The sequence below is a fragment of the Eleutherodactylus coqui genome, chromosome 3 (genome assembly GCF_035609145.1).
Source record: "Eleutherodactylus coqui strain aEleCoq1 chromosome 3, aEleCoq1.hap1, whole genome shotgun sequence".
NCBI lineage: Eukaryota > Metazoa > Chordata > Amphibia > Anura > Eleutherodactylidae > Eleutherodactylus > Eleutherodactylus coqui.
In genome coordinates, this window is record NC_089839.1 from 65,633,769 (window position 1) to 65,657,675 (window position 23,907).

Here is a 23,907-nt window from a genome sequence, read left to right on the forward strand (position 1 = left end):
ATAATAATAGTGCCCCCCCACACACACACAGAAGCCCCAGTAATAATAATAGTGACCCCCCACACACAGAAGCCCCAGGAATAATAATAGTGACCCCCTACACACAGAAGCCCCAGCAATAATAATAGTGCCCCCCCACACACACAGAAGCCTCAGCAAAAATAATAGTGACCCCCCACACACACAGAAGCCCTATCAATAATAATAGTGACCCCCCACACACAGAAGCCCCAGGAATAATAATAGTGACCCCCTACACACAGAAGCCCCAGGAATAATAATAGTGCCCCCCCACACACACAGAAGCCTCAGCAAAAATAGTGCCCCCCTACACATAGAAGCCCTATCAATAATAATAGTGACCCCCCACACACAGAAGCCCCAGCAATAATAATAGTGCCCCTCCACACACACACATAGAAGTCGCAGCAATAATAATAGTGACCCCCCCCCCCCCCCCCGCACACAGAAGCCCCAGGAATAATAATAGTGCCCCCCCACTCCCCCCCCCCACACACACAGAAGCCCCAGCAAAAATAGTGCCCCCCTACACACATAGAAGCCCTATCAATAATAATAGTGACCCCCCACACACATAAGCCCCAGCAATAATAATAGCGACCCCCCCCCCCACACACACACACAGAAGCCCCAGCAATAATAATAGTGACCCCCCACACACATAGAAGCCCCAGCAATAATAATAGCGACCCCCCCCCCACACACACAATCACATAGAAGCCCCAGCAATAATAATAGTGCCCCTCCACACACACACATAGATGTCGCAGCAATAATAATAGTGACCCCCCCCCCCCCCACACACACACACAGAAGCCCCAGGAATAATAATAGTGACCCCCCACACACAGAAGCCCCAGCAATAATAATAGTGACCCCCCCCCCCCACACACACACAGAAGCCCCAGCAAAAATAGTGCCCCCCTACACACATAGAAGCCCTATCAATAATAATAGTGACCCCCCACACACATAAGCCCCAGCAATAATAATAGCGACCCCCCCCCCCACACACACACACAGAAGCCCCAGCAATAATAATAGTGACCCCCCACACACATAGAAGCCCCAGCAATAATAATAGCGACCCCCCCCCCACACACACAATCACATAGAAGCCCCAGCAATAATAATAGTGCCCCTCCACACACACACATAGAAGTCGCAGCAATAATAATAGTGACCCCCCCCCCCCCCCACACACACACACAGAAGCCCCAGGAATAATAATAGTGACCCCCCACACACAGAAGCCCCAGCAATAATAATAGTGACCCCCCCCCCCCCACACACACACACACACACAGAAGCCCCAGGAATAATAATAGTGACCCCCCACACACATAGAACCCCTAGCAATAATAATAGTGACCCCCCCCCCCCACACACACACACAGAAGCCCCAGGAATAATAATAGTGACCCCCCACACACACAGAAGCCCCAGCAATAATAATAGTGACCCCCCCCCACACCCAGAAGCCCTTTCAATAATAATAGTGACCCCCAGCACACAAAAGCCCCAGCACTAATAATAGTGCCCCCCCACACACACAGAAGCCCCAGTAATAATAATAGTGACCCCCCCACACACACAGAAGCCCTATCAATAATAATAGTGACCCCCCCACACACAGAAGCCCCAGGAATAATAATAGTGCCCCCCCACACACACACAAGCCCCAGTAATAATAATAGTGCCCCCCACACACACCCAGAAGCCCCAGCAATAATAATAGTGACCCCCCCACACACACAGAAGCCCCAGCAATAATAATAGCGACCCCCCACACACACACACACAGGAGCCCCAGCAATAACAATAGTGCCCCCCACACAGTGCCCCATATACTTACCCTCCTACTGTTCTTCACAGCGCCAACGGCCCTTTCAGCGCTGCTGCGGTGGGCGGAAGCATGTGTGCAGCGGCGACTCCTCCCCTCTGCTCTCGTCTCCGCTCTAGCGGAACCGAAGATGGGAGGGGGGAGGAAGATCCCTGATGGACACACTGTTGTCAGTGTGTATCCGGTCCGCGGCGCTACACAGCGATCATCAGGCGGGGAACTGCAGCACCTCGCTCGGTAATCACTGTAATGGCGACCGGACGTCACCAGAAACCGGGACAAACGTACCAAAAGCGGAACAATGCGTGTCCCGCTGGGGTCCCAGAGCGGGACGTCTGGTCACTTTATATACACACACACGATGTTTGAGTGTATAAATATATATAAGTGTGTGTAATATATATATATTATACGTGCACGCACACATTTTATATATACAACCCCCATATATATGGTTTCCGGTGTATTTACACTATATGTGGTATGGTAATACTAAACGGAATTGATTACTATTCGCAATGTTTCATACGTTTGTGCCTTCTCAGACAGCCGCAGCTAGCACAGCTCAACAAACAAAAAAGCAAAGCTGTTTCCAGTGTGGTCTTTTGCCTCCAGCAGGACACCGTAGGCGCCATCTTTGAATCGGGCAATGTTTGTGGTTGGCATTTCCTGGAGTATTTTGCATGCCTCGGGCCCATGAAGCTTTGGTGTGGGTGAGAACAGCTTGCAGTCACTGTGCTCGTGTTTCGTTGTCCCATTTCTGTAGAATATTGTTGTGTTGTTTGCTTAGTCCTAGCTTATTACTTTCAGCTGTAGTTGCAGCTCCCCTCTGTACTTGATGCTGCAGCCAGGCTGCGGATCGCTGGGAGGGTCTTGCAACATTATTAAATGTCTCTGGAATATTCTGCCCGTGTTTTAGACAACGGGACTGTAGGCAGATAATTAACGCTTATTTATATGGTTAAAACTTTTTATTTTGCGCACGTAATTCCCGTGACTAGAACCCTTTAATTTCAGTGGGTTCATCCATATTTGCATATTTTTAGGTCGTATTTGGGTCACACACTTGCGTTCTTAGGATGCGTTTTTGGACAGTGTATTTACGTGACTGACACCTGCGATACTCCCGGGTGAATGCAGCCTTTACATGATCGTAAGCACAATTGCGCGCGCTTCAGAACTGCACTTTTGTGCACTGATCGAGGCTTTTTTGCGCACATCTGCCTATTTTACCATTCTTATTTTACTCGCAGGGCGCGTTCCTTTGCACGTGGCAAACAAACACCAATTTTTCCAGTGGAATTCCGTAGTATCTCACGCATAATGCTTACGCATTTGCTCACCCCCATTAACTTCTATGGGGAGTTTCAGTGCGCAAATACACAGAAAGAAAGAGCGTGTCCTATTCATTTTTTTTCTTTCCGCAGCCGAAATGCTCACACAAAATACGGAAATGTAAACAAAGCCGTTGAAATCAATGCGTTCTATTTCTTGCGTATTGCGTGGGTTTATAGGCATATTTTGCCTGCTCAAATATGCCCGTGTTTACCATGTGGGTTTGCAAATGGCTTCAGTCTGCCAGCAGGTTTCTGGTAAAGTCTGATAGGACCTGCGAATTCCGGCGAACATTTTGATAACGGAACTTTCTGCAGCCGTTACGGAATATTCTGTTGTGTGTGAATATAGGATAAAAGCTAATCTCCACCAAATGCCTCTCGGACGGCTTTTTAATATTCCATAAGTTCTATATGTTGGGGGAAAGCCGTGTGACTGTAGGATTCTACAAGGTTTGTTGTGCCCCGTTCTAAGACTCTAAACTAGCTGGGGAAGGATGTGAGTGGGCGCTGGGATCACGTCTGGGGTCTGCCCTACGTATATTGACAACTTCCTCCGCACTTCTGCCACAATCACAACCTGATTGGTTGTTTGGGTTGGCTTCCAGCAACCTGATTGGTTATTTTCACAATTCCAGCAACCTGATTGGTGTTTGTGGCAGAAGTGCGGAGGAAGTTGTTAATATGGCTCCCCTACCCTCCGGAGGACTGGAGCATATGGTTTGGGAGGCGGAAGGCACAACCAGGAGGACTAGTCACTAGAGATGAGCGCGCGTACTCACTAAGGCAAATTACTTGAGTATTGCCTTTTGCGAGTACCTGCCCGCTCGTCTTCGGGTGCCAGCGAGGGCGGGGGAGGAACGTGGGGGGGGGGTTGTCTTCTCCCACCCGCTCACTACCGCAACTCACCGCTCACCCCCGCCGGCACCTGAATCTTTTGGGACGAGCAGGCAGGTACTCGCAGAAGGCAATTCTCGCTCGAGTAATTTGCCTTAGCGAATACGCTCACTCATCTCTACTAGTCATAGCTCCTGATTAGAGATGAGCGAACCTACTCGGCCACACCCCTTTTTCGCCCGAGCGCCGCGATTTTCGTGTACTTCCGTACTCGGGCGAAAAGATTCGGGGGGCGCCGTGGGTGAGTGGGGGGTTGCAGCGGGGAGTGGGGGGGAGAGAGAGGGCTCCCCCCTGTTCCCCCCGCTCCGCCACGCCTCCCCCTGGCGCCCCCCGAATCTTTTCACCCGAGTACGGAAGTACTCGAAAACCGCGGTGCTCGATTGAGTAATTACTCAAAACGAGTAGGTTCGCTCATCTCTACTCTTGATAGGTCGCCATGGTCTCTTGGCCTGCATAGGTAGGTACAAGCACTAGTAGGACTTTGTGTCCAGTTCTAGTAGGCCCGGGGGAGTGTGGAAGCCTGGAGGTGCCACAGGAAATTTTGATACTTGCCAGACTCTGCCATAGACGCTGATGAAATGTAATGCATTCATACAGATGGCCTGGCGTATTTACGCGGGTATATAGCTGCGTATATACACTTGTGTGTAGGCAGCCTACAATTGAATGATAAAGCAGTTATATGTGAGGGGATATTACTAACGGGTATTTTTTGCCTTCGGCAATTAGACTTAGAGTTTATAGAAAGGCATAACTAGAAGGATTTTCTGGTTTTCGGGACGCTATGAAACTTTGTTAGTTTGTTGACTTCACTATTGATTCTTAGTGCGCATGCCATTTTGGCTACTAGGGTGCAGACCACTAGTACAATATGCTACCCTCGTGTACAATAGCGGAAAAAAGAGTTTAGGTGGGATACAATTTTTTTTTTTTAAAAAGCATCAAAATGTGTTAAAATAATAAAAATAGCACTTTCCCATCCTCTTCCCTGGCAACCCAGATCCACAGTCTCACAGTCCTCTGGGTTTTTGTTTAGAAATGGCTACCGACTAACTGCTGCAGCCAATCAGAGGCCACGGCCATTGGGTACCTTTTACCTGGCATCATGGCTCCCATTCTCTGATTGGCTGCAGTGGTCTGGTGGGAACAAATACTGGGAGGGCTGCAGCACTGGACCACCGGTGAGAGGAGGGGTAAGTACTAGAGATGAGCGAGTATACTTGCTAAGGCACATTACTCGAGCGAGTAGTGCCTTAGCCGAGTATCTCCCCGCTCGTCTCTAAAGATTCCGGGGAGCGTCGGGGGAGAGCAGGGAGAAACGAAGGGGAGATCTCTCTCTCCCCGCCGCAACTCACCTGTCACCCACGCCGGCCCCCGAATCTTTAGAGGCAAGCGGGGAGATACTTGGCTAAGGCACTACTCGCTCGAGTAATGTGCCTTAGCGAGTATACTCGCTCATCTCTAGTAAGTACCACTACTTTTTGTTGTTTTAACAGATTTGGATTCATTTTTGCAAATATTGCATAAAACCTGGACAATCCTTTTAGGCCTCATGTCCACGGGCGGGTCGGGTTCCATGGGCAGGAGCTCCGCCACAGGATCCCACCCTGCCCGCTGCATGAGGACATTACTTACCAGTCCAGATGCGTGCAGGTCGTCCATCGTCTCCCCCATGCATGTGGGCGGGTGCGCCCACCAGCCAGCAGATTTCCTTAATCTCTTGCTCTCCTGCAGGACCCGGAGTCTTTGGACGGCTTTCATTGACTTCAATGAAAGCCGTCCCTGCGGGACCCGCGGCACAGCAGGCTGCGATTTGTTTTCCAGATGGGAACATCTGAAAAACAAACCCACATGGTTTAATTAAGCTGCGGGCTCCTATAATTGTGTATGGGCGGCTTGAACTCCGGATCATCCATGCAGATTCCCCATGCAGATTCCGGAATTCAAACCCGCCTGTGGACATGAGTCCTTAAGCTGAAAGATCTGATTTAAATAGGGAAGCTGTTTTCAAGTGACTCCCCTTCTATCAGCCAGAGAGTCGCTACTAAAACAGTTTCTTCATTATCTCCAAGTTACGGCAGCACTGTGTTCATATTGATTATTTTAATGTATTTTCACCTCCTCAAAAAAGGTAGCTGATCCCGAGTACTTGAGTCCAGAAATTATAACAGCAGTCGAAATACTCACTAAAGTTTCTGTCCCTGTTTGCAGCAGGCCTGCTAAGTAAGTATTTTGTCCCTAGTGGTGTGCACACTTAACGTGGAGGTCGGCCTCACTTACAATTTGTTGCGCGGAAATCGTCCCTACCACTGGTCCAGGCTAGTCTTAAGGTCGAGAGAACAACTCTACCATTGTTCCATTGCATCTGTGTTGCAGTCCTGATACCCCACCAAGTTGGGGATGCAGCACGCTCTCTCGATCTCTATTTGGTGGCTCTAGGCAGTCACCATCTCCTCATTCTAAAACCCGCTGTTCTTTCGAAGTCGCCCCTTTTCTCTTACAGTCTTTGTTTATCTGCAATTTCCAGCAGTCCTCTCTGCAGGCTATCATGCCCATTTCTGAGGGTTCTCCAGCAGCACCTACCACTCACTGTCACTATTGTCCCTGCTCTCTCCTGATGACTCAGCACAAATTCCTTTGTTCCCATAGAAGTCAATGGGGCGGGGGGGGGAGACAAATGTGCATGCAATACGCTAGGAAATGCATAATATGCTGCGTAATTTTGCAGCAAAAAGAACACTTCTGAGACCCATTAGACGAATTAGCCCTTTCAACCGGTGTGTCTCTGTTTCCTGCTCATAAATGGACATGCCCTGCAGGCAGAAAAAGCACAGTAGAATACGCCGATACCTGTGAAAAAGGCCTCGCTCAGTGCATGAAAAAGTTGCTCTGATGCGCATGCAAATGCATATACGCTCATTTGAATGGGGCCTAAGTGTGGTTGCAAACATATTGCAACTTGTAGGAAAAGGAAAGTCTGCTAGATGACAGTTTCTGCATTTGAGCTTGCGGATCGTTTTTCTCCCATCTAGTGGTGTTTGTGGGTAGTGCAGCAAGCCGAGGGTATAATGTAGCAGTAATACAGTCTTTGTAATAATAAATAGCAGGGAAATCCAAAGCTTAAGATAATTGTATGACGCTTAATGTCTAACAATAATCATTAATGATAAAAACCCCCAAAATGAGATGATTATTAAGGGATATTACCAAAATGAGTGTTCGCTACCAAGGATGGGAATCTTACAGCCGACCTGTTTGTGAATATGTATCTATAAGGCTACTTTCACACGGGCGATAAAATCCAGTGGAAACGCAAAATTGTGAAACCCATACTTTTCAATGGTTTCATTCACATTTGCGATGTCTTCACTCATGCGATGTTGCGTGAAAAAAAAAGAAGGCATGTTCTATATGCGTTTTGCTTTTTTTATCACCCATGTTTCCCTATGGAGCCTTCGTTTTATCCCATTGCATATCCAGTGCAACGCATTTTCAAGATTAGAAAGTCCTATTGTCTTTCTCGCAAGAAAATCATGCAAAAAAGCGCAAGAAAAAGCAGGCAGCCATGATTTTGCAAGAAAAAAGAACAAAGACCACGATTTTGCTGAGATTTTCTTGCAGTGATATTACGATTGCCCGTGTGAAACTACCCTGATAGTTGTCCTCGGGCCCAGACTCTACCTCTACTTGCATCTGGCTTTACATTGGAGTTCACATGTATATGGCTCAGACACTACCATAATGTCATAAATAGGAAACGCTATTGGGTCCCAAATCGATTATTCAATTCTAAGCACAAAAGAATTAGCGTCCAAATTTTACGTACGGAATCTAATTCTCTCACTTCCCAATGTCATAGAAACTTGAAATTTGGCACGAGCATTGAATATGTCATAAATAGGAAAAGTTAATGGGCCCAACTCGATTATTCAATTCTAAGCGCAAAAGAATTAACGTCCAAATTTTACGTACGGAATCTAATTCTCTCACTTTTCGATGTCGTAGAAACATGAAATTTGCCACGAGCATTGATTATGTCATAAATAGGAAAAGTTAATAGGTCCCAACTCGATTATTTAATTCTAGCGCAAAGGAATTAGCGTCCAAATTTTGCGTACGTAATCTAATTCTCTCACTTCCTGATGTCATTTTATATAAAGTAAACGTCGCATGGTTACCTCCACGTGGTGTTTCCTGGGTAACGCAGAGAACTATGCAAAATGGTGAACATATTTTTTCCTCGGTATCTCTAAAGTAACCAGATAAACACCAGTACCAAATTAACTTGGGCGAAGCCGGGTATATCAGCTAGTATATATATATATATATTTATAAAATGACATTTTTTTTGTTGCTGTATTACTTTTAAAAATAAATTATCTTTGGAGAAGAATACAATTATTTTCTGACCACCATAACTTTTTTATTTTTCCATCGACATCGTTGTACGAGGGCTCTTTTTTTTATTGTACGTCCTGTAGTTTCTAATGGTACCATTTTGGGGTATTCTGACTTTTTGATTGATTTCAAAACATTTTTTCTTATAAATGATGTGACCCAAAAGAAAAGCACAATTCTGAAATTTTTGTGTTGTGTTTTTTTTTTTCTGACGACATTCATCATGCGGGGTAAATAATGTGCTACTTAGATAAATCAGACTTTTATGGACCCAGCAGTACAAAGTATGTTCTGGATCTTTTTATTTAGATTTTCTTCATTGTAAATTTGGGAAGGAAGGGGGGGTAAACTTTTATTACCTTTTTGTTTGTTTTTAATAAACTTTTCTTTAAACTGATTTCTGCTTTTTTTTCAGTCCCTATAAGGGGGACGTTAACTTGCCATGGTTTGATCGCTCCTGCGGTATGATGCAATACCACAGTATTATATTCTACTGCGTTCTGATAGGCAATCTGACCGTGGCTTGATAGGCAATCTACAATGGCAGCCCTGGGAGCTTTCAGAATGGCAACTTAATGGCTCCCAGGGATCTCATCTGTCTGCATTTGACTGTCCGGGATCCCAAACTCTGATGGAGGCATTTAAATGCTGCTCTCATAACTGGAGGGTTCCTTTAATTCAAGGAGTTTAACAGTAATATAATGTCACGGTCCCAGAGCCTTCATTCAAAAAAAGTACTTGCCTACCCCTCTCTCCCTAAAAAATTATACTTACATACACTATAAGGGCTCATTCACACGGGCGTACTGTCACTGTGTGTTACGCATGCGGTTTTTCTGTGCATGACATGCAGTGAATATGCAGTCTCCACTCACCTCCGCCGAAGCTTTCCCACTATCAGCGCTCCCCGGCTTCAGGTTCCCGGCAACTAGAGATGAGCGAACATGCTCGTTTAGCGCAATTACTCGATCGAGCATCGCTTTTTTCGAGTAACTGCCTAATCGGGCGAAAAGATTCGGGGGGCGAGCAGGGGGTTGTGGTGTGGAGTGGGGGGGGGAAAGAGAGAGCTTCTTCCTACTCCCCCCCCCCCCCCCCCGCTCCACCCCGGCGCCCACCGAATCTTTTCGCCGTTACATGAAAAAAGTGATGCTCGATTGAGTAATTGTCCGTTCGCTCATCTCTACTGGCAACCCGTTCAGGTGCGGCGTCGCTGGTCAGGTGAGGCCACTGGGAACTAGAAGCTTGGGAGCGCTGACATTAGGAAGCCTTTGGAGGAGGTGAGGGGGAGCGCTGCATAGTATTTTCGTCAAAATCTGCACCAGTGGTTTGGATTTGGACTGCTTTTTGGATGTAGAAGTTCCCTGCTCCCTGCCTTTTTTGAAACTGCCTTTTAGAAGGCAGAACAACAGTTGATGCAAGATGGCTGCACAGAAAATCCAAAAACTGCAGACAGAAAATAAAAAACAATTTTTATATTCTGAATTGAGGCCGGATATTCTGTTTACCAACATGCAATTTTCACTGCTATGCAAAGCATTTTTAATTAAGCATCGCATTGTGTTTCATGCACATGATAGAATTGAAAGTGCTCACGACCTGAAGGTTGCAGGTTCAATCCATGCGTGTTTCAGGTACCCAGCTTAAGGTTGACTCAGCCTCCCAACCTTTCGAGGTCGGTAAAATGAGCCCTAAATGTGCAATGTAGATGCTGATACGTGGGGAAGAGCATATGACTCCTTGCCAGGCGATTTCTGTAACTTTTTTGCTGACTTCAGTAGACTGCAGACTGGACAGAATTGAGGTCTGTTTAATCATTGATTACAAAGCAGCCGCTTTTTCCCAGCCTCAGCTCTCCGTCCTGCACAATGCTCTCTAGTTATATAATTCCACTTAGTTTTATTACTGCTATTAATGATCTGTTTCTTTCAAGATAATTAAAGTGAGTTCTTAGGTTGATACATTTACTTTTCTGCATAATGAAGATGATCTTGTTCCTGAAATACTGGGGACATAATTCTGCAAATGCAATTTGTGGTAGAGGTGGCCCTAATGATAATGAGAAAAAAGCACCTTCATTTTTCTGATAAGCTTTCACTTATATTGATTTTAAGCCGGACAGCACATTCTGGAAATAGACTTGGGACTTCAGAAGTTTTTTTTCGAAATAAGTTGTCATTCAGGGTTGGTTCGTGACGCCATAATTTAAAATGGCAAATTACAGAATAATCTCTGCCTTGATCGGTGAGCCTGGTCTGAGCTTCTGTTGATGGGATGCAGATCTGTCATCTTGTGCCGTGACATACATGTCCAACAAGGGTCCCACAGAATATCATACTATTATCGGAGTAGGGGCAGGCGGCACAAGAACCAGGGCATGATGTGGACAGCAGCCTAGGGACTTCTTCAGACGGGCACATGCACTAATACGCTCGCCGCTATGTATCAGTCAAAAGTCTTTTTTTTTTTTTATGTTCAAACTTTGTGCTATTGTGTGCGGGGAAAAAAATCAGAAAGATAGGGTCAGACCTATTTGTGAGAAAGACAGGGCCAAGCCTACTTTTTTTTCTTACGCGTAGGAGTATTGGGCGTCTCTTGGCCATGACAATAAGATCATTGAAATTATACATTTTGTTACGTTTTGCAGTCGTGATTTTTCACTCCCCTAAAACGTTAAAAAAACACGAGTAACGAACCCCATTGAAGTCAATGGGAGACCCGAGCATTTTTGCAATGGAGCCGCGGGGTGACGAGCTTTTTTTTTTTTTATTTATTTCTCTCTCCCTCTTCTTCTCCCTCACTGCTGTGGAGGTGCGTACGCTGGCACGTCACAGCAGGAATTGGTAATGCGGGGAGGGGTCGAACACGGTGTGGTACTCGCTCGAGTAACGAGCACCATCGAGTATGCTAATACTCGAACGAGCATAAAGCTCGGATGAGCATGTTCGCTCAACTCTAGTTGCTTTCACATCTGCGATGGGAATAACATGGCCGAACGGATTCGTCTTTTGATGGAACTAAACAACACCGAATGGACCTCGTTGACTATATATATAGTTTTGTCACTTGCAAAAAGTTAGCTAGTTACTATGGAAACATTAGGCAACCTAAGTGGCTTTAACTAAAAGTAAAAATAGCTTTAACATTAATGCAATGATATAACAACTTTTTGTTAATCACGAAGCTCCATAATACACTTTAATCACAGAAGAGGTGATATTACCACTAAACGTATGAACCCAGTAATAAACTGCAGTCCGAATATCATGTAACCGATGACCTGTCTGCCACTGGTGGATGTGCAGTCCTGAAATAACAGTCTATAAGCTCCTGGCTCGTCTACAGTCACACTTCTGTATGTTTAGTGTTGGCACATATATTGTGACTGGCAGACCTGTCACGCAAGTGGGTTTTTATCAAGGACTGCCCTCAACTTACAGTTCTCCAGCCATACTCGGTACTACAGAGGGTAAGAAAAGTCTCTCGAAGTCCGAAGCAGATGATTAATGTGAACAGTTGCAGAACCGTGCCTCTCTCACTAACAGTCTCCGCTGTGGTCCGTTGGGCTGCAGTCCTTGGGAATCAGTAGTTTCACTTTCTTTGGTGTTCCTTTCCCGGTGATGGCTCCTAACACTGTGGTTGTATAAGCAGTGCCAATCCATAGTCTCAGCTACAGGCTGCCAATGTTCACCTGCTGTAACGCAGCTTCTCACTGCCACCATGCACAGGCCTCAGACACACACATCTTGTTTCCTTCCTTCCCCCAGGATCTTGACCACATGATCACCCCAGCCAATAACTGGTTTTCTTTTATAGCAGAAAGGTCAGCAACAATGTAACAATGCCACCATTGGAGGTTACTAGTTATATAAGGAACAGTTAGCAGAATACTGTTCCCCTTCATTAACTATATCACTATCAATGTTGATTGCTGTATGTACAGATTTACCAGCTCCCTCTGTGACATCACTGCTCTCTGCTATGAAATCACCAACAAGTACTGGCAAGAAAACTACATAATACACTGCAGTACAGAAGTACTGTAGTGTATTATCTAAGCGATCATAGGATTGCTGGTTCAAGTCCCTTAAGGGACCTTTCATACAGGCCAGAATTCTGCAGCAAAATATGTTCTTTTTCAGAAAAATTGCTTGCAGAATTCTGCTATTTTCAATTCCGCACCAGATGCCAATTTTTTGTGTTTTTTTCCCCCACACTATTTCTTAAAATCTAATCCACATGACTTTAACTGTAAATGTTGCAGAGGATGATGCACAGAAAATCTGCAGCATTTACTTGTCATGAAGTTATATGGATTCTGTTCCAAAAAAGGAGTGACATGATGAGGACTTGCTCAACTAATCACTCTTTCCAGGTCGTCATCCCGACGGCCCCATTTACATATGGAGGTTGCCCTCTGACCCAGGTAGGGACAGGAAGAGTTTAAAAGCACCTCCCCTTCCACCCATGCTTCAGTGTCTTCCTGTCCCTACGGTGGGACAGAGGAGCAGCTCCAGAGCTGCAGGAGAAGGAAGAAAACTTACCAGAAGAAACTTCCCGCACGCTGTGCGATCCCCCTGGAGGGGTAGAGGTCGGGGCCGCACACTCACGAGTCCCTGCATCCCCGACCTGCGGCGCCGACTGAGCCGTAAGTCGCCTCAGCAGCGCAGGTCTCCCTCGCGCGGTCCGCATGTTCCGGCCGCCGCTGCCGCGATGGGATAGTTCCTCCTGGCAGAGGAACAGCAGCGGCGGCCTCCCGGAGCTCCTGGATCCTCGGCTCGCATAACGGTGACGTCATCCGGCGTGGTGACGTCACGCGCTCGACGTAGGGGGCGTGGCTACCGGGGAAAACCCGGAAATGGCGCCAAATTCAAAGTTTCTCCCATCTAAAGCAGGCTCTACTCCATGGAGGTATCCTGCTGACTGACTAGAAGTGCCAAACAGCATGTCTACCCGCAACAGCTCAGCACGAGAGGGAGAAACAGATACCCTACAAGCCGTGAGTAAGCTATATGCCAAAAAACGGAATGCAAATTAACGCTGTACTGGATTGGATGCATATATGTTCCCCTTTTTCTCTCCCCCATTGTGGTATGGGTTAGAGTCCAAAGAGTAAGGACTTACCGCACGCTATGCGATCCCCCTAGAGGGGTAGAGGTCGGGGCCGCACACACTCACAAGTCCCTGCATCCCCGACCTGCGGCGCCGACTGAGCCGTAAGTCGCCTCAGCAGCACAGGTCTCCCTCGCACGGTCCGCATGTTCCGGCCGCCGCTGCTGCAATAGCGGACCCCCCCCCCCAAAAAAAAAAAAAAATACCCTATGCGACGAATGCACAGGGAAGATACTAGCAGAGGCATCCGCTGTAGGATCAGGGCAGGCCTCTATGGCATCCCTTCCCCAGGCTCAGCCAGGTCCGTCACGGGTCCCTAAAAGGCCAAGACAAACCGAATTGGCGAGCCCAATTTCCGGGAATCCCTGCAGCTCCCGTCTGAAGGAGAGCTAGAGGACCCGCCAGTACTTTTAGAGGATGAGGAAAAGTATTATTTCTCCTCAAATGACATTGCGCACCTCATCAAGGCGGTGAGGGAGACAATGCAGATAGAAGAGGATCACCCGCCGAGGACAGTGCTCGCTTCGGCAGCACATATACTAAAATTGGAACGATAGACGCACACGCAAATTCGTGAAGCGTTCCATAAAACAAAGATAAAACGCTCGGCGGCCTCCGGTCAAGGGAAAATACCATGTTCCCGGTCAACTAGACCCTACAACAGGTAATTGCCGATGAATGGCAGGAGCCTGAGAAAAGAATAGCGGTATCAAGGTGGCCAAAAAAAAAAAACCCTTTTGGCCCCTGAAGATACCTCACAACTGTCTTATCCAATGGATAAGAACATAGCCTCGACTTCTGTGGCCAGATCGATGGTCCTATGCATAAATAGGCTGGAAGCCTCCATCATAGATCGGGCCCCTAGAGAGGAGTCAGCCGGTTGTCTTTCCCTCCTAAAAATGGCTACCGCCTTTCTGACCGATGCATCAGCGGGGATAGTAAGATATGATGCACATTATGGCTGAAGACATGGGCCGCAGATGTGACATAAAAAAACAAGCCCTGCACCATCCCCCTCTAAGGGGAATACATGTTGGGCCCGTCCTGGACAAGATCCTGGAGAAAATCAGCGACAGAGGCGACAGATAGCCTTACAGGAAACCATCCTTTCCGAGGCGCCAGCCACCTCCCGAAGTTAAAGGGAAAACTGGAAGATGGCGTACCCCAAGGGAGGTCGGGTTAAGGAAGCTCAACTCTCTCCTGAACAAACAGGGGGTAGATTAGCACGCTATCTACGTCAGTGGCAGGGGATAACATCTAACCCCTGGGTACTCCGAATAATTGAAGCAGGGTACCGAATTGAGTTCCACTCTCTACCCTCTAGGAGATTCCTCATAACCTCCCCTGGGTCCCTACAAGATCAAGGGAACCTCATAAAAGGTGTACAGGAACTCAAGGACTTAGGAGGCATTGCAGGTCCCTGATTATGAAAGGGGTGAGGGATTCTATTCTCCCTTATTTCTAATCAAAACCAAACGGTTCCATTAGGACTATCCTTAACCTTAAGGCCCTAAATAAATTTATTTCATATAAAAGAAAAATTTTTTTTTAAGATGGAAACAGTGAGGTCTATCGTCTCACTAATAGACCGGGATACTGTAAAGTGCACTATGCATCCCAAAGATGCATACTGTCACGTCCCAATAGCTGCAGTCCATCACAAATACTTGAGATCCGCTCGGCGGGAGGGGACAGAATCCAACATTATCAGTTTATGGCCCTTCCATTCGGAATCTCCACTGCTACTCGGGTGTTCACAAAGATAATAATAGAGATAGTAGCCTATTTCAGACTGAACCAAATCCGTATATTCCCATATCTGGATGACTTCTTGTCAGTGTCAAGGACAGAAGGACTATACGTATAGACCTATCTATGGTCCTGTATACCCTAACCAGTTTAGGGTGGATAGTCAATAAACAGAAGTCCGATCTGAACCCTGGTACACAGAAGTTATACCCGGGGGTATTATTAGACTCCCACATCCAGGAATCTCGGCTTCCATCATCTAGGAGGAAGACCTCCTCCAAAGAGTAACCTCCCTCTGTCAGGCTACGACGGTTTCTATCAGAGAAACAATGAAGGTGCTCGGCATCCTAAACAGCCTGCATACAGATAGTACCATGGGCACAAGCCCATACTCGACAACTACAAAGGTTCATTCTTGCCAGGTGGGACAGACGGCAGACCTCCCTGGATAATAAGGTTAGCCTGTCCGTCCAAGTCAGAGTCCCTATGCTGGTGGACCTCATAGAGGAACCTAAGCAAAGGTACCTCCTGGTCGCAAGAACCTACTATACCCATCACAACAAATGCCAGCAAAACAGGATGGGGAGCGCAGGTAGCCGACCTAAATCTACAGGCCAAAGTAGCTAAGCGCTCATCAAGCTACAGAGAATTAAGGGCAATCTGGGAGGCCCTTAAGGCAGCAGAACCCCCTGTAAGAGGAAGGCATATCAAAATTTTGACTGATAATAGTACAGCTCTGTCGTTTGTTCGCCACCAAGGGGGAACGCGACACCCACACCTGCAACAACTGGCGATAAAAATACTCCGCTAGGCGGAGTCCAACGTGCTGTCTTTTTCTCTCAGCAATCCATCTAAAAAGGGTCCACAAGCGTTGTTGCCAACTTCCTGAGCAGACAAGAGCATCCTTCCAGGAGAATGGGGGCTGAACCAGCGAGTCTTCGACCAACTAAGTTGCCGGTGGGGAGAACCGCAGATAGACCTGTTCGCCCCGAGGGAAAATTCAAAATGCCGGGACTTTTACTCTCTGAATCCAAGAGCCAACCCGTGCGGGATAGATGCCCTGTCCCAAAGCTGGGATATGGACCTAGCATACGCCTTTCCCTCCTTTCCCACTGATCCCTCACATCCCCAGAAAAATCCAGATCAGCCGAGTGTCAGTCATACTAGTTGCCCCTATGTGGGACAAAAGGCCCTGGTATCCCCTACTAAAAGCCATGACTATTCGGGGTCCACCTCTACTACCAGTAGTGGATGATCTCCTACTCCAGGGCCCGCTAACATATCCGGGGGTCGGAAAATTGAATCTAGCAGCATAGATGCTGAAAGCATGATATTGCGTGGGAAGGGACTCTCCCATAATACCCCGACAAAAAGCCGTAAACCTATCACGACCGCCATCTATGATAGGATACGGAGGAAGGTCACAGACTTCTGCAAAATAGATCCAGGGGAAATCCCAGGGATTGACATACCCGCAATCCGGGAATTTCACAAGCAGGCCTAGAGGAAGGCCTTAGCCCGAGAACCCTTAAGGCTCATACAGCAGCACTAGGATCTTACCTAGACCTCCCCCTAGCAGAACACCGCGGGGTGCGTAGGTTTCTCAAAGGGGCAGAAAGACTTCGACCCTTTATTAAAGAAACCTTCCCTATCTAAGACCTAAACTTAGTCCTAAATAGTCTTGCCAACCGCCCTTTGAACCCCTCTCCCAACTCTCCCTGAGACTGCTTACGCTAAAAGTTACCCTTTTAGTCGCTATAACTTCGGCTCGGAGAACAGGGGAAATACAAGCGTTATACTGTATTGAACCATACATGATAATACAAGATGACCGGATTACCTTTAAACGGGACCCAGCCTTCCCACCGAAGGTAGTGTCAAAAATTCATAGGGAGCAGACGATCACTCTGCCCTCCTTCTGTCAAAATCCCCGCAATGGAAAAGAACGAGATTTTCATAGCCTAGATGTTAGGAGAGCCGTCCTAGTGTATTTAGAGGCTACCTGCTCCTTTCGCAAAAATAACCTCTTTTTCCAATTTCAGGGGCCGGAAAAAGGAAAGACGGCATCTAAGGGCACCATTGCGAGGTGGATCAAGACTGCCATCCAAGAGGCATATAAAGCCAGGGGCTTCGATCCCCCGGGGAAAAAAATTAGAGCCCACTCCACATGCTCTCTCTCCTCCTCTTGGGCAGAAAAAGGCCAGGCGTCTTCCGAGCAAATTGCAAAGCAGCCACCTGGTCTAGCAACATACTTTTATCAGACATTTTAGGGTTAACGTCCAGTCGGACAAAGACCTGAGCTACGGACGAAAAGTCCCTCAGGCAGTAGTCCCGCCCTAAAACCAAGTATAATTTGGTATACTCCATATGTAAATGGGGCCGTCGGGATGACGACCTGGAAAGATACGGATTACTTACCGGTAGTCCCATTTCCAGGAGTCATCACGACGGCCCATAGTTCCCTCCCTTATAGAATAATTAATGTTCTTTCAATGTAAATATGACCGAATGAAGGTAAAATTTGGTTTAGTAAACATTGTCCACCATGATAATTTGTAAGTCACTGAAGCATGGGTGGAAGGGGAGGTGCTTTTAAACTCTTCCTGTCCCTACCTGGGTCAGAGGGCAACCTCCATATGTAAATGGGGCCGTCGTGATGACTCCTGGAAATGGGACTACCGGTAAGTAATCCGTATCTTTTACACCATTTAACCCTGCATATACTGCAGTCATATGGCATCTAAATGTTTTACAGAAAATGAAAAAACATTTCCCCTTAACCCCTTGAGTGGCAGGTTTCCTACCACCCTGTCGTGCCCACCAGGGCAGGTTTTTTAAAATGGTCTAATCATTGAATTTCAACTAGTTTTGCAGTTGCGTCTCAAGAGCCATAACTTTTTCATTTTTCCATTGACATGGCCATATAAGGGCTTGTTTTTTGCGGGACAAGTTGTGATTTTTTAAACACGGGGGAGGAAAAAAAGAAATGGGGAAAAAAGAAAAAAGGGGCCATGTCATTAAGGGGTTAAATAATGTATTAACTTCCTTCTCTGGGTCATTACGACGCACATGGATACCACATGTGTGATTTTATTTTTGATTTTTTACAAAGTAAAGGGAGACAAGTGTTTTTTTTATTTTTTTAATAATTTTTTTTACTTTTTTTTTTTTAATTTTTTAAAAAATTTTTATTTTTTTTTGTCCCTTTAGGGGACTTCCACAGGGACCCATCAGGACCCCTGATCACATTCCAGGGGTCCGATGGTGACAGCCCTTTACATGCTGCAGTGACAGCCCTTTACATGCTGCAGTCACATAGACTGCAGCATGTAAAGGGTTAACACAGCAGAGATCGGAGGTTTTCTCTGATCTCTGCTGTAAGAGCTAGTACCTATCTGTCCTCTGACAGCTAACAACCAGCTCTCCCTGCCACAGAGACCATCGGCTTGCTTCTGACAAGCCGATGGTCTCTATGGCAACCTGTAAACAAAGCAGGACATTGCCGACATGTCGGCAATATCTTCTGCTGGTTTTTCAAAGCCCTTGCTTTGTTCTCTGCGGGACTGTGCAGGCAGAGCACACTGTCACAGCTTGTGGCATTGTGCTCTGCAGCTCCCATAGTGATACATAGCCCGGAAATCTTCCGGGCTAGATCACTATCGGCAGTGGAGCTCGTCCCCGGAACTTTTCCGGGCGTGCCACTCAAGGGGTTAAACAAGGCTTTAAATATAGAAAAAATAAAACAAGAAAAAAATACACATCATTGGTATCACCATATCCATAATATACCGTACTATAAAATAATGCATTCTGGATCTAGCATAGTAAATTCCATAATAAAATGCTAAAATAAATGCCAAAGCAGCAGTTTTCTGGTAATCTCACTTCCCCTAAACAGAAATAAAACATCATTTAAAAAATTCAAAATGGGACCAATGAAAACTACAAGTTGTTTTCATAGCCCTGATACAGCTCTGTTGACTGAAAAGTAAAAATTCTCTGGTCCTGAAATGTGGTGCCACACAAAATATTTAAAAAAATGTTTATATTGTGCAAAAGTGGTAAAACACAATAAAACCTCTATAAGTATGGTGCTATCTTAATCGTAATGACCATAGAATAAAGGTAACACAATATTTATATCACATAGGGAACGCCATAAAAATAAACTGCAAACAACAATGGTGATGTAACTTTTTTTTCTATTGCCCCCCAGCAAAAAAAAAACATTCCAAGCATTATATCGACCCAAAATTGGTTTCTGCAAAAACTAGAAATCGTCCAACAAAACACAAGGTGTCATACAGCTACAGTGATGAAACATTAAAACCTTTATGACCGCTGCAACATTAAAGGGGATACGATTCACTGGGTCTTGAGGCTAAAATTAGTTATGTCACTAAGGGGTTAAAAATGCCCTTAAGATGACTGAGTTCTGCGTCAAATATATATTAATACGACACATAAATTCAAAATCTACATTTTAAAAAAGTGACATATTTCGGGAGGCAAATTTCCCAATTTTAACAAGACTGTTAGAGGGGTTCAAAATCTTGAGGACGCGCCCTGACTGATCCTTGTACGCCTTTGTTTTCCAGTTATCTGCACCAAGACAGACAAGGGAATGAATCCTCCAGACAGCAGCCAAACATCTGACGGCAGCAGTGTGGTGGACCTCCCCTGCACATATAATCTGTCGCAGAGTGTCTGGCCACAAGAGCCTTCACCAAGATCACTGGAAGAAGATATCTGCGCCACGTTAACCTCTGCCTCCTCACTGAGCTCACCGAAAAATACAGGTCAGCTAAATGATTATATAGTATTCTGTTTAGAATGTAGATTCTTAATATTTGTTTCCTCTTAATCTGTAACTGAAGTATTTATTGTACTTGCTCCAAATGGGGTAACTTTAGTGGGTGTAGAGGCTATTTTTGGGCCTAGAAGCCTTTGCAACGGGCCAGACCGTAGAGGGTGCGATGGCGAGCACAGTGAATGATGGTAGTAACCGAGGTGCCACTGCTCTTCTCCGGTGAAACGTGGCCTGGCACGGCGTTACACAGTGATATGTAGATGTTACCCTTTGGCAGTTCGTATCCAAGTTGCTACCTGCGGAGTCGGGTTGGTTGAGATGGTTATTACCGGTGGAGTGCTACCCGTGGAGCTAGGTAGGGTAAGATGGTGTTTTGTCGTGATGCCAGTCCATATATGGGTAGGGACCTATTCCAGGACAAAAATAATAATTATAAAAATGGGAGAAGTAAACCGAAAGGGGGTTGCCAGTCCTTTTTGCTGGAGTGGGGAGTGGTACCTCAGTGCAGATGTTAAGCTGGTGGGAAGGGACTCCCAAGAGTCTGGATTGAAGGTACCAACAAGAAAGTAGTTTATTACTTAGGAGGGTTCTTCCATAAAAGCCTTACATCACATTTTCATTTATTTGCTTGGAGATAGATATTACAGTTACTCGTTTTGAACATTTTCTTGTGTTAAGAATGCTCCTCTGTACTACTTACTGGATTCATTATTTTGATAGATCAGACAATAACAAATATGTATTTTTGTTTTATGATTAAGATTCTTTTATTATAAGGGCTCAGTCAGACAGGCGTTTTTATGTGCGCATGTTACTTGCCTTTGCGGTCCGCATCTATTAAGAACCAATGCTTTTCAATGGCAGCGGTCAAATGCCCGATATTTACCTGTGCACAAAAATGCGCAGCAGTAAATATAGGGCAGTGGATTTTATAACGCAAGTAACTGCGGCATCCGTCTTTTTTGGATGTGAAACCCCTGGATGCCGACCCCATTGAGAATATACAGTGAAGATCGCGATCCTCTGGCACAGCTGTGACAGATGTGGCAGAGGAGCGCGATGTTCTCCCATTGAATTCAATGGAGCCGACGCTACAGCAATGGGTTTTTGGCAATAGCTTGTCAGCAAGCCTTGCAATGATTTTCAGGGAAGGGCTTTAAATATAAGCCCTTCCCTGAAAATCATCTCTAAAACGTTTAAAAAAATATATATATATACTTACCTCTCCGCAGCTGCCAGGGCTCAGGCGCATTCAGCCGGGTCTTCTCCCTGCACTGCTCTGAAGTCCTTTCAGCGGGGTTTTAAAATTCCCGCCTGCTGAAACGGCTGCCTCTGATTGGCTGAGCACTGTGACCAATCAGAGGCAGCACTCAGCTATTGAATGACAGCTCAGAGCTACCACTGATTGGCCGCAGTGCTCAGTCCGCAGGATCCGTACAGGTGAGTGTGGGTCTCTGGGGGAGCACCAGGTCTTATTCCGCTGTCGGAATCCGACCTGGCCATGGGCATGAGGCCTACAGAGGACTTGTCATGTCCTCATGTCAGTGAAGCTGGCTGTATAGCTTTATGGCAGCTTCCACACAGGCGACACAATATAGATGCAAAAAAATCGCTGCGATATCGCATTGGTGGTCCACATCGCATCATGATTCATTGAATAGCTGTTATTGGTCCATTGAGCGCAGGCTCTGATTGGCTGAGTGCATTGGCGCACAAGTGAGGGTAGTTTCACATGGGCGATCGCGATATAGCCATGAGAAAATCAAAGCTTTGTTCTTGCAATTTTTGAGAGTCAGCCATGCTTTTTCTTGAGAATAATCTCGCATTGCGACGCTGCTACTTATTTATCTTGAAAGTCAATAGGAGTTTCTAATGTTAAAAAACGCTTCACACGAAAATCGCAAGTTTGTGCGTTGCGATGCGATAAACTAGGAGGCTCTATAGGGAAACATGATAAAAAATAGCACATCGCAGAAAGATAGAGCGTGCTGTGGTTTTTCTTTTCTCTTGCAACATTGCATCAGTGAAAACATCGCACATGTGAAGGAAACCATTGAAAGTCATGGGTTTCAAAAACATGCGTTTTCTCGTGCTATCGCATTGCTGGAAAATCATGTTTGTCAACTGTGTGAAACCAGCCTGATTCTCAATTGGGGGTGGCTTCACACGAGCGTGTTTTTGTGCGTATATCTGCACGCACAAAAACACGCTTGTATTTGCAACATTGCATTCCCTATGGTGTGTGCACATGTCCGTGCTTTACAGGCGTGTGCCTGCAAAGATAGGACATGCGTGCACCATTGGGAATGCACGCATTGTCTTCAATGGAGCCGCGGCTGCTGCCAGCGGCTCTATTGAATACAATGCTCTGCCGGCCCTCTGCATTCTTTTTCAGGGAAGGGCTTTACGTATAAGCCCTTCCCTGAAAACAAAACATTTTAGTGTAAAAAAAAAAATACTTACCTCTCCACCGCTGCCGTGACCCCCGCGGGGATGAAGAACACATCTGCCGTTTCCTTCACCCCCGCTAGTTAAAAGAATTCCCTGCTGCTACATCTGCCACATCTGTGGCAGATGCAGCAGAGGAATTCTTCAATTCTCTACCGCAGCTGTCACACATGACAGCTGCGGTAGAGGATTCTGCTGCCGGCATCCCCGTCATTGGATTTTAGGGAAGGGCTTTAAACATAAGCCCTTCCCTGAAAATCCATTTGAAATAGTGTAAAAAAGAAAAAAAAGTAAATAGTCCCTTCAGCTGCCGGGGCACAGCCGCCACTTCTGGCTCTGTCCCCGGCTCTGTAGTTCTGAGCTATCAGCAGCCGGAGATTTAAAATCCCCACCTGCTGGTAGCTCTGATTGTGATTGGCTGAGTGTTTCAGATGTGTTCTTCATCCCCGCGGGGGTCACGGCAGCGGCACAGGGTACGTTTTTTTTCCTTTTACACTAAAATGATTGTTTTTCAGGGAAGAGCTTAATAATAGTAATAAACTTTATTTGTGTAGCGCCAACATATTCCGCAGCGCTTACATAGACAGGGGGAGCTTATATGTAAAGCCCTTCCATGAAAAACAATTCAGGGGAGTTGGCAGAGCATTGTTTTCATTGTAGCCGCCGGCAGCAGTAGCCGCAGCTCCATTGAAAACAATGCATGCAGCTGCAAACACGCGTGTTTTTGCTTGTACCTAGGTGCGCACCTATGTAGGCGCAAAAACACACTCGTGTGAAGCCACCCTGAGAATGTGAAAAATATGCACTGGTGTTCCCAGCCATTGGAATGGCTAATTAGTCGAATTAGTTTAAGACATGTTCATTTTCTCGCGCAATTACGCAGTTTCACTCATCTCGCAGCATATTGCGCGGTTTGGGGACTTTTAGTGCAGGAAAATAGAGCATGCTGCTCAAGACAAATAGGCACATGTGAACGAACGTATTGCCATAGATTCCCTGCAGATTTTAGACTGTGGAAAATATGTCCTGCGTGCTGAACACATAATTACAGGCCCATCAGACTAAAATCATTCGGGATAGAATGTTTTTTTCTTTCCTTCTTACCATCTTCTCTGACATCCTAAAAGAAGACGCGATCTCTTTGTGTCCAGCAGGTGGCGCTGTGCATACAGCAATCAAGGCAGATGTGTAACTAAACCCCAGCTTTCTCTCTGAGCCGTCACTTCCTACTTGAGCTTCTTTCTCTCTTGCAGTTGCTAGAACCATATGTCCTATATAGATGGCACTTATAAAAGGGT

The 23,907-nt window shown here is 46.1% G+C and overlaps 1 protein-coding gene across 2 annotated transcripts in view; it reads left to right on the forward strand.

Annotated features, from left to right (window-relative positions):
• Positions 1-23,907, forward strand: part of SHLD1 (shieldin complex subunit 1) — a 113,822-nt gene that overhangs the window by 19,276 nt on the left and 70,639 nt on the right. Inside the window, exons 2-3 of one of the 2 annotated variants that reach the window (XM_066595672.1) lie at positions 2,480-2,577; positions 19,950-20,150. In XM_066595672.1, the coding sequence (XP_066451769.1) occupies positions 19,976-20,150 (175 nt within the window). In that variant the 5' untranslated portion in view covers positions 2,480-2,577; positions 19,950-19,975. The remainder of the gene's footprint in view (positions 1-2,479; positions 2,578-19,949; positions 20,151-23,907) is intronic. The other variant, XM_066595671.1, reaches the window with a different exon arrangement.